This window comes from Natrix helvetica, assembly GCF_964273705.1.
Source record: "Natrix helvetica genome assembly, chromosome: 1".
Taxonomy (NCBI): Eukaryota; Metazoa; Chordata; class Lepidosauria; order Squamata; family Natricidae; genus Natrix; species Natrix helvetica.
The window spans coordinates 361,363,684-361,375,476 of NC_138548.1; the positions used below are offsets into that span (position 1 = coordinate 361,363,684).

Sequence of the window (11,793 nt, forward strand, 5' to 3'; positions counted from 1 at the left end):
GGAGTTCCGGTTCCGGCGGCAGCGGCGACGGGCAGCTCTTTGCCCGCTCCGGCTCTCCGGTGGGCTTCCCCACTCCTTGGGGGGCACAGGACACCCCTCAGAGGGGTCCTGCCGGAGGGGCGGCATCGCGGGGAGCTCCTGCATCGGCGGCGGCCGGCGGGAGGTCTCTCGCGCGCCCAAGGCACCGGGGAGCTAGATCGGAGGGCGCCTCGCGTTTCTGCGCTTCGCGCCTCGCTAAAGCCGTCGGGAGAATGAAGCAATTGAAGGAAGCAGCTGCGGTGCGGTGAGGCTGCTTCTCTCTTCATGCCCTATTTTGCACAAAGAACTAGTTAGCTTTCTTTAAATAACTTTCGGAGTATTCTGGAGGCGCGGCTGGAGGGAGGGGGGTTTCCCCCCCCCTTGGATAAGCGGCGAGGAATAATTTTGCTCTCAGCCCCCGGGGAAGGAGGAGGGGGGAGAGCCAACGAATGAAGCCTCACCCAGGTTGGATGATTTTCTTTGCAATCTAATTTCACTATTTACTGTGATTTGAGGACTTTTGGAACTTTTTAAAACTTTGATATGCCTCTGTGCCCAAAACTGGCAGGGCAAGATGGCACACTTCCGTTGTCACTATGAACTGTGAAACCTGACTCCACCTTTAAAATTCAGGCTTCCGGTCTTTGTCTCCGTGTCTCCCAGAGGAATCTCTTGTGGATTGGTCTTTTTGAACTTTCTAGGGGAAACCTTTCATCTATTGCCAGACTTATTAGAGAGATTCTCTTCTGCCTGGTTCTTCTGCTCCCGGACCTCACCTGGCTACCCTTCTTTTCTAACTGTTTATCTTATATATGGACTGAACTTCTAATGTTATAAAGGATGGCATCCAAAAGACCACCTCCTGGGAAATCTGGCTTTGCCACATCTGCTCCAACATCTGTAACATCCAGTCCAGCCACACAGTCCAAGATAACAGAACTGATGCAACCTAAGACTATAGAGATGGACTTTCAACAAATGCTTCAACAAATTTTACAGGGCCAGGAGGAAATCAAGAAACAGCTAAGGGAAATGAAAGATGAAATTAAAGAAAATCAAGCCCAAATTTATAAGAACTCACAGAGACTGGATCTTGTGGAAGGGGGGGTGGAGGAGGTGAGGGGGGGGGGGTGGAAGCTGTGCAGAAAGGGAACAAAGATCTTGACATCCAACAGATGAAATTAGAATTTGAGAGAATGTCCTATTATCTTAGATTTCAAAATGTTATAGAAGAAGATGGGGAAAATATAAGGGACATTATGACAAACATTCTGGCTGACTACACACACAAAGAAAAACAACAGATGGGGTGGGATATAGATCTGGTTTATAGAGTGAATTCAGCTTACGCTAGAACACACAATGTACCCAGGGAGGTTCACATTAAATTCCTTAGAAAAAGCACAAGAGATGAAATTCTGGGTGTACAAAGGGGGCAAGCATTGATATATCATGATATGGAGATAACCATTCTGAAGCAGATCCCTAAGAAGATTAGAGAAAAAAGAAAAAATTATTCGCAATTAGCGAATAAATTATACCAGAAAGGGGTGTGGTTTAGATGGTTGATGCCTGAAGGTATGCTGATATTCTGGGAGGAGACAAGAATTAGAATTAATTCACCCATAGAGGCGCAGGCCTTTATGGAAAAAAATAAAACAATCCTAGAGAAACCACCAGATACCACAACGGACACGCAGGACACGGGAGGGGCCAGAGCTCTGCCAGTGGAGGGAGATGGGGCAATAGCAAGAAGACTCAGATCACAAAAATAAACAAGAAAATCATATTATTATAAACTGACCGAAAATGAAAATGGAATTATATTTGGATTTTATACTGTAATGTTTAATTTGATTGAATTTAATAATAGAACTAATATGCTGACTGTAATCAATTATATACTAATGCATTATATTAAATGTATACTATGGGTATGGAGGGAGGGGGGCCTCACACACTTTGCAACTGCCAAAATTTGTATACCTGTCCATTTACCCTTTTCCCTATAAATCTTGAAAAACCAATAAAATTTTATTATAAAAAAAAAAAAAAGAATGAAGTTTGGCTCAACTCCAACTCATGATTCACCTTCTCCCCTACCCTCCTCTCCCCCTCCCTCCCCTCTTCTCCCTAGCAGAAGCTCAGCTTTCTCCTCCCTCTCTCCCCCTGATTTCTCACCACAGTAAGCAAGGCAGCTCTCAAAAAGAATGAAGCGTGGGTGCTTCTTCCAACAGCTGAGGCCTCCACTCCTCTTCCTTCCTCGGCTGTTGGAAAAAGCGCCCATGCTTCATTCTCTTTGACAGCCATCTTGCTTGCCTTGGGAAGAAATCAGGGGGAGAAAGGGAGGAAAAAAACTGAACTTCTGCTAAGGATGCCCTTCTCCTCACTTTCTCCCCCTGATTTCTCCATGGCCGTGCTCGCGGGGGAAGGAGGCAGGGAGGCTGGCTGGCACATGCTTCCCTTACCACTTGCCACTGCCACCCCTGCGGCCCACTGGCTGCAGCCCCAGCTGCCCTGCTTTGCTGGGTGGCTGGCCAGGAAAGCGTCAAGGGGACAAGCCACATTACTGCCTCCTTTTTTCTGAGAGCCACCGCAGCTCTTGGAGAAAGGAGGCAGGGATGATGGCCAGTGCTCACTTCCCCTACCACTCGCTTCCCTTACCGCTCACCATTGTGGCCACTGAGGCCAGCCAGCTGCAGCCCTGCCTGCCCTGATTAGCTGGGTGGCTGGCCGGGAAAGCAGGAAGGGGGTGAGCAGCAGTGAGCACTAAGGGAAGGGAGCACTGGCCAACATCCCTGCCTCCTTCCTCCAAGAATCACGGCAGCGGGGGTAACTGAGGCTTCTTTGCCAGCCTCCCACTGATCCAGCCCCCTTTAGACATGTGCCTCATGCTGTGACAAGTGTGGTTTGTGTGTGTACCACACTTGCCTTCGGTGGCATGCCCAACACCTTCGTACACCAACCGAGCAGTAGAGAAATTGGGCTTCGGCAAAAGGAAAAAAAGCTGTTTGAAATTAGCCCTCTTTACCATTCTGCTAAAAAGGTGGGAACAATGGCCAGGAGATAACAGGATGACCAACCATATTCGGTTAACCCCCAGAGCAGGAACAGGCTGAATTGGGGATTCTGTGAGTTGGTTTGTAGGACATGGATGGCTGCGATCATAGGATGTGTTGGGTGTCAGTTTTAGTTCATAGAATATATCTACGAATATAACTGGAAGGGATGTGTATGAGAGAGAGGGGGGGGAAAGAGAGAGAGAGAAAGAGAGATAGAGTCAGAGAGAAAGAAAGAGAAAGGAAGAAAGGGAGGGAGGGAGAGAGAGAGAAAAGAGAGAGAGAGAGAAAGAGAGAAAAGAGAAAGATGAAAAAGAAAGAAAGAAGGAGAAAGAGACAAAAGAAAGAAAGAAAGAAAGAAAGAAAGAAAGAAAGAAAGAAAGAAAAAGAAAGAACTTATGACCACAATTGAGCCCAAAATTTTGGTTGCTAAGCAAGAGCATTGTTAAGTGAGTTTCAACAAATTTTACAAGTTGGCCATGCCCATCCAGTCACATGATCGCCAAACCATGCCCACAAACACAGGCCACACCCACAGAATAGGTAGTAAAATTTTTGAAACCCACCCCTGAACCTTATGACCGATTGTTTGGCGTTTGAGGGAAATCTTTTACTTTTAATTAGGTTAAAATTGTGGAAACCTTCACAGTCGGTTTTCTCCAGATCTGTGCCATTATAATATATCCCAAAAAGCTATTATTGGAAGAATCTGCCTGCCTTGGAGTTTTGCGTGCCATGGGTCATTACTTTAAACCCTGAAAACTCCTTTAGCAAAGAAATACACCCTTTGTTTAAAGACAAGTAGCTATGATGTGAAAGTGTGGCTGCCCAAAACAGCCATGAGACATGGACACTTGCAAGAATCTGATCAATCCTCCTCCATAAATCCAATTAAAGTTCCATCATTATATTCTGGAATCTGGAAACTATCACTATTCAGAGCAATGAAGTAAATAGTGATTTGAAACATGGAACATGTGTTGCAGAAGATAAAGAGCAAGAGATATCATCTCTCACAATACTCAACCCTCTTTTACAATACAATAGTAGAGTTGGAAGGGACCTTGGAGGTCTTCTAGTCCAACCCCCTGCCTAGGCAGGAGACCCTATACCGTTTCAGACAAATGGCCATCCAACATCTTCTTAAATACTTCCAGTGTTGGGGCATTCACAACTTCTGGAGGCAACTTCTGTTCCACTGATTAATTGTTCTAACTGTCAGGAAGTTTCTCCTCAGTTCTAAGTTGCTTCTCTCCTTGATTAGTTTCCACCCATTGCTTCTTGTTCTACCCTCAGGTGCCTTGGAGAGTAGTTTGACTCCCTCTTCTTTGTGGCAACCCCTGAGATATTGGAAGACTGCTATCATGTCTCCCCTAGTCCTTCTTTTCATTAAACTAGACACACCCAGTTTCTGCAACCATTCTTCATATGTTTTAGTCTCTTTTATCCAATAACTTTATCTATGATCTCTATCCCTGTTTACCTTTACCTTTACCTTTTATTTCGATTTTTATACCGCCCCCTCTCCCCAAAGGGACTGTTTGCTTTCCCTATATACCAGATTAATCTCCAAGATATTTTCTTATACTTCACTATGACATAAATGTACATCTTTATCAAGATTCAAAGAGGTGGGACCCACTCTGGCCAAGCGTTTCAAAATGCATGTTCCTGGAAAATCTCAAGATCTCTGATCCACCCCAAAGTCTGTCCATTTATCCTACTGTCACAAACCTTTCATGGTGGAGATGGATCCTTCTGCACAAGGATGACAATTGTAGCAGCAGATGGGCTTCCCTTCCTGAACCACCTTCATGAATCCAGGAGGACAGCTTTCCACACACCTGGAAGGGGGCAGGGGCTGGGCAGAGAGAGGGGGAGAAATAACATCCATAAAATGAATAATTGTATTTCCAAAAAGAGGTAAAATGTGAAGTTTGGCGATCTTCATTTCAAGATTTGGCTTTATTAAATTCAAAACCTACAAGAAAGTTGCAGTTTTGAAATAAGTACAACTATAATGATAGATAGAGGAATACTTACTGTAAGCAATAGTATGATAAGATGGTATAAAAGTGTGAAACAAAATATTTAGAATGATAAAGATATAGAGATTTATGCTAGAAATATGGAAATAATAGTTACGAACACGATACTGTATAAATAAGACCTAAATGGTTGCAACTAAGAGGCATAATTGAATGTATATTGTAAAAAATTGTGGATGCAACCAATATATTGCTGTTGCAAAACTGAAACTGATGTAAAATGAAGAAAACTGTATAATAAAAATACTTTATATAAAAAAAGAAAGTTGGAGCTCTTCAAACCAATTTGATGGCTTGCTTTTTGCCTATTTATCTTCTCTTCTAATTTTTTTCCCAGTACAATTTTATTTTCAATGTATTATTATTATATTATAATTAGTATTATTCTCAATTCTCAATGTAGCTCCCGAAAAGAAAGTTGAATGGATTTCTGCTTCGAGAAAATAAATCATTTTGTCCCATGATATAAATCTAGCTCCCTTGTAGAACTTTGATGAACAATTAACTGGAATAGTTAAGGACAGTTTTCCACACACCTGGAAGGAGGCTGGGGCTCTCCAGAAAGAGGGTGGGGGGAAATAACATCCACAACATGAATTGTTTTATCTCCTAAAGGAAAAGTTTAGGGATCTCCAATAAATAGTACTTTAGCTTGGCTAAATTCAAAGCCTACAAGAAACTTAGAGCTTCTCAAACAGATGTGGTTGCCTGCTGTTTGACTATTTACCTTCTCTTCTAGTTTCTCTCCCTCCACAATTTTATTTTAAATTCTCAACTTAACTACTGAAAGGATTTCTGTTTTGACAAAATCAATCACTTTGTCCCATGATATAAATCTAGCTTCCTTGTAGATGTTTGATAAACAGTTAACTGGAATAGCTAAGGATTTTTTTCTCATAGACACCTGAACATCTAATGGGAAGATGTTTCCTCTCTGGGAAAACTGAGATGATATCCCAAGTCTGTCCCTGCTCCAATTCTGCAGTTATCTTGGAAAGACCTTCAGAAAGAGCAGAGTAAAGTCTTCTCCCCACCTTGTTCAGCATTTCCATCTTTGCTATAGCATTCTGGTTCACCATGAACTTGAAATCCAAGGATCCCACACTTTCTAGAGTCCCAATTGTCAATATGATAGCAGACGTATTGGGGAAAACCAATGTGTTCACAATGTCCAGGTCTGCTACCAGCTCTCCATTCCCATCCACATATACCCCATTGATGGAATTATTATAGAATTGAGAGGTTCGAAGAAAAGAATGAAGCTGCAATGGAAGAGAAAACGGGCGGTGTTACACAGGACATAGAAAGCTGTTTGATAAGACTCCTCCATCTCAGCTGGCATGAAGGATCTGTATTGTGGAATATAGAATAAAAATCTTGTTAGGAGGATCAAGAATGGCCTGGAAAATGAGGATGGATGTTCTTTTTCTCTTCCACTCATAATTGGCACTGCAAACTTTGGAAAAACCAATGGGAAGTAACCAAAGCAAAGAATATATCCAGTATGAACTGTTGAGATCCAAAATTAAAACCCTAAAGGAAATGCATGTTATGCACAACAACAGTGAAGGAATGTTGCCGATAAAGCCAAAATGAAATCAGATGCCCTACACAGAAACAAGGTTATAAACAACTGGTTTACAGGTCAATCAGCAGATAGGAAGAGAGAAAAAGTATTTGCTCACTTTGAGAAAGATTATGGGTATGTCTGCTCTATTAGTAGGCTGTGCTCATGAAACTCTGCATTGAGGTGACAGATTTCCAAGTTGCCATGGAACAGAGACCCCAATATCTTCATGGTGAAAATGGTCTCTGGTACCAGTCAAGGTCACCTCCTTTAATTTTATGGAACATCTATGGAATTTTTTGTGGCATATTCTTCACTCTTTTTGCTTTTAGCCTTTTCCCAGTCCAAGCCTTCATCTTCTCACATGACCTTAGCCTGCTTAGCTTCTTGGCCCAAGATGCTTCTACTGAGAGTTTTGAGCTAGGGAAGGGAAACAGGGTCAGAGCCTGGACGTGATTCTTAACCAAAGAATAAGACCAACTCTGGTTATAGGCTGTCCTGGAGCAGAAGGGCAGCCCAGGAAGTGAGAGGATCAGAGAGGTTAACCAGCTTAATATGCACAACATACTTTTTAGTGTATGACATGGTAATGGTCGTGCTTGTAGAAAAAAGAGTCGAAGCAGAAAGAGGCGGAAGAATAATATTTTTACAAGGAAGCATGTAAAAAGAAATTGGAAAAGAAATTAGCAGGGTGAAATGAATTGCAGAAAGTAGAGCAGTGGAAAATTGGAATTTAATGTAATTTTTATATTCAGAATAGTAAAGATAAAGGTTCCCCTAGCACAGTGGTCGGCAAGCCGCGGCTCGCGAGCCACATGCAGTTCTTTACACCCTTTAATGCGGCTCTTCTGTGTGCCGGGCGCCCGCTCCCCTCCCTCCTCTCGGGCTTCGGAGGGAAGCTTCTGCAAAAGCCCAGGCGAGTGACAAGAAGTTCCCGCCGTTACGAAGTCTCCGAGGCTGTAATTTTCCGAGCTGTGCGCGCGCGCCTGTTTTCCACGGCGTGGAGCAGCGGCGAGATTCTGCGTGGCGAGCGATGATTCCGGGGGCCATCAGTGGGGGGGCAGGGTCCCCCCTCGCGTTCCTCATCTTCCCGGATGGCCCCCGGAATCATCGCTCACCGCGCAGAATTTCGCCGCTGCTCCACGCCGTGGAAAACAGGCGCGTGCGCACAGCTCAGAAAATTACAGCCTCGGAGACTTCGTAACTTGCTGTCACTCACCTGGGCTTTTGCAGAAGCTTCCCTCCGAAGCGTTCCGAGGGAGGGCTGTAAGCTTCCCTCCGAAGTCTTGGGATGTTCTGAGGAGCCCCCCAAGGCAAAATGCTGCTGCCAGGTAGTTAAAAGTACCTCTCTGATTCTGTCAGACTCTGTCAGTCTCTCTCTGATTCCCTCTCTCACTCCCTCTCTCTGTTCCTCTCTCTGTCTGTCTGTTTGTCTTACTCACACACAGACACATACTGTGGTCACCTTTGTCAGGGGAAGATTTCACCCTGAACTAGATGAGGCTTAGACCGCGGCGTTTCCAAACTGCATTATCTTTAAGGTGCGAAGAAAAGGAATAAAAAATTCTGGAGAAACATATTCTAATTAAAAATAAGCTTTAATACAAAAATAAGAAATAAAGAAATAAAACAAATCTAACTAACTGTTACATTTTGGTAGAAGCAATTATGTCTCCCAGTTTCCTGGAAGACGGACAAAGATCAAAAGGGAAGAGAAGTCTCTGGAATGTGTGAAGTAATAAACATGTTAAGCATGCGCAGTACATCATTGTCAGATAAGACCTTATGACTTGCGCAGTAACTCATCAGTAATTATTCAGTTCAGTTCTACTAGCAAACATTTAACGCAGTGACAACCTTGTTGAGTGTTCCAATCACATTTGAAACACTCAACAACTGGCCTGCATTTATGGTATTTTGCAGCATTCTGCAGTCATATGACTGCAGAATGCTACAAAATACCATAAATGCAGGCCAGTTGTTGAGTGTTTCAAATGTGATTGGAACACTCAACAAGGTGACCACAGTGTGTGTGTGTGTGTGTGAGTGAGACAGACAGACAGAGAGAGGAACAGAGAGAGGGAGTGAGTGAGGGAATCAGAGAGAGACTGACACACACACACACACACACACAGACAGAGAGAGACAGAGAGGGGGAGGGAGGGAGAGAAAGATAGACAGACAGAGAGAGTGACACACACAGAGTGAGTGATTAAGTGAATGAGTGAGAGACAGACACACCCACATACACAGAGTGACAGAGAGAGAGGAAGGGAGGGGAGAGAGACAGAGGGAGAGACAGAGACAGACACACACACACAGAGAGTGAGTGAGAGACAGACAGACACACACACACAGAGTGACAGAGATGGGGGAAGGAGGAGAGAGAGGCAGTGATACAGAGAGAGAGACAGACAGATAGACACCCGGAGAAAATGACAGAGGGAGACAGAGAGGGAGGGAGGGAGAGAGAGACAAAGAGCCAGAGAGAGAGAGAGAAAGAAAAAGAAAAAAAGAAAGAAAGTGGGAGAGAGAGATGAAATTAAAAACAACAACATACAAACCTGACTTACTCAAACTATCCAAGGAAATGCAAGGCCAATGTTCACATTAGTGGTTGTGACTTTGTCAGTCATTGTCAGGATGTAATTTTCTCTACATTGTAAGGCAAATTTTATGGAATTTAACATTATCGATAAATAATATCGTTCTAAAGTTTTTGTTTTATTAGTTGTGTTATTTGTATCCTCCCGACCTATGTGGATACTTGCATGCAGAATATTCTCAATAAAAACTTATTGAAACTAAAAACAGTGTACCATCCTATGTATTTTTGGCTTTAAAAATGTGGCTCTCAAAATAAATTTCAATCGTGGTTTTGGCGAGATTTGCTCAGTTGAAAAAAAAGGTTGCCCACCACTGCCCTAGCACTTATGTATTAGTCGGTCCTCATCTCCGGTTGAAAGCTGAAGAGCCAGTGCTGTCCAAAGACGTCTCTGTGATCATGTGGCCACTAAAGGCTGAAGGTGCATGGAACTCTGTTACCCTCCCACCAAAATGACCCTTATTTTTCTACTTGCATTTTTACATGCTTTCGAACTGGTAGGTTGGCAGAAGCTGGGACAAGTAATGGGAGCTCACTCCATTATGCAGTGCTAGGGTTTTGAACCACCAACCTTTCTCATCGAAAAGCTCAGTGTCTTAGCCCCTGAGCCACCGTGTCCCCTTATATTTAGAACACGATATAACTATTGTCAGGTTCTTACAATAGTAACATAGATTCTCAGCTGCTATGGAGAACTTTGCAATAGATGATAGGTACCTGCCACGCCTTCAGCTTTGGAGTTTTCACATTTTTACCAGTTTTAAATGTGTTCCCAGATCTGGATGAATAAGCTACATTTAAGGCCCGTGCCACAGCCCAGATTGTGTTGTAAATGAAATAGTTGTCCTGAGTCAGGATTGGATCCATCTCTTCTTCTTTGAGAGCTTCCAGATCTTCTCTCTGTCTGCAACGTCTCCAGACTTTCACTGAAAAGGCATCGTTGGTGTAGGAACACAGGAAGGAGGTCTCTACATAGTGTCTCATAAAAGAATACCTAACATACTTTTCAATTTGATTTTTCTTCATAGGAAAGGAAAATATGCTATGGAGGTATTCAACTGGAAAAGATTGTTTTCTCAAATAAATAGTGAAGTCCCAGCGGATTGTGGTGAGCAGAACTTTTCCTCTAGGAGGTTCTTTAAGGATTCCAAATACTTGATCTAGAAACATAACCCCTACATTCATTGACCTCATGTCTGCACCAAAAATAAAGACATTCACCTTTCTCCAACTGAGGTATAAATGCCAGTTTATCTTCGCTTTGCGAGAAGCTGGGGAAAAGGTTTGTGATATAACTGGGCAAATGCCATTCCTGACCAGGATTGAAGTCAACATCTTCATGAACCTTTGTCCATTCTCAGTGTCTGGAGCAAGGAGACCCACCAAGGTCCACTTGAAATAGAGGACCAGCTTCACCATCCCTGGGCACTGGGCTCCTTCAGCAGGGAGCATTGGGTAGAAGAAAGGATTTTCATCACTCACAATCTGGGAATCAAAACCGTGACTGATCTGAAATGAAAAAAAAAAAGTTAACATTATTCTTTTTTTGAAAGATCATAAAAACAATAGCCAGCACTAATGGAGGAATTGTTCCACTCCTGATCATTCTGTTTACAATGCCTCTCTTCTCATTTCTATAGCAATTAGCAAAAGCACTTAGACATATACCATTTTGCAGTGCTCTAGAGCCCTCTCTAAGCAGTTTTAGAAGAGTCAGCATATCGCCCCCAACAATGTGGATCTTCATTTTATCCACCTCGGAAGGACAGAAGGTTGAGTTAACCTTGAGCCTGGTGAGATTGGAACTGCCAAATTGCAGTCAGCAGCAGAGCACCACAGGCAGCTCTTCAATGAGGCATTTAGCTATTGCAAATAGCCAGCAGAGATGCACAGTCTGCATTATGAGTGTTCCAGGAATTGTCTTCCCTGATGCTTCTCTTCCATTAGATGGAACCTTTATTCTTACTTCATGCAATTCCCACAATAGAACTGTTCTCTTCATTTACAACAGAAGGTGTCTGGCTGTAAGTTGCATGTCCACAAATGGTCTTCTTAACAAAGACATACCTGTGGGATTTTGTAGGTTTCCAACATGGTTGAAATCTGGATGGAGATGTCAGTACCAGCCGCTTCGAGAACAGCCACGGTGTTTCTCTGCCTTCCACAGCTGTAGTTGGGAACATTGGCCTCCCCCTCTGAAAGCAGGTCCAGCAAAGCCTCCGAGGTCATTTGTGCTCTGAAATAGTTGTCATAGATGTTGTATCCCAGAGTGACATTGAACAAAATGTTGGGATTCTTGTCAGTAGCTTGGATTGCAAAAAGGAAGGATAGCATTTTCCAGTACTCTGTGGACGGTTCCCTGAAATTATGAATGTATCAGGACATAATTAATGGAAGAAACATTTTATTTTACTGTTAAATTTAACAATTGTATTTTTAATACACCTAAGACTGAGAGGTCTGGATGCATTTTTAAACACACACACACACAGACAC

The 11,793-nt window shown here is 43.1% G+C and overlaps 1 protein-coding gene across 1 annotated transcript in view; it reads right to left on the reverse strand.

Moving 5' to 3' along the window:
- The window catches only part of LOC309382465 (vomeronasal type-2 receptor 116-like), a gene marked incomplete at both ends in the record, with an annotated part of 95,908 nt that extends 84,382 nt beyond the window's left edge, over positions 1-11,526 (reverse strand). Inside the window, 4 exons of the mRNA XM_081934010.1 lie at positions 4,812-4,938; positions 6,160-6,387; positions 10,681-10,806; positions 11,365-11,526. Coding sequence (XP_081790136.1) covers positions 4,812-4,938; positions 6,160-6,387; positions 10,681-10,806; positions 11,365-11,526 — 643 coding nt within the window. The remainder of the gene's footprint in view (positions 1-4,811; positions 4,939-6,159; positions 6,388-10,680; positions 10,807-11,364) is intronic.
- Between the last annotated feature and the right edge of the window lie 267 nt (positions 11,527-11,793).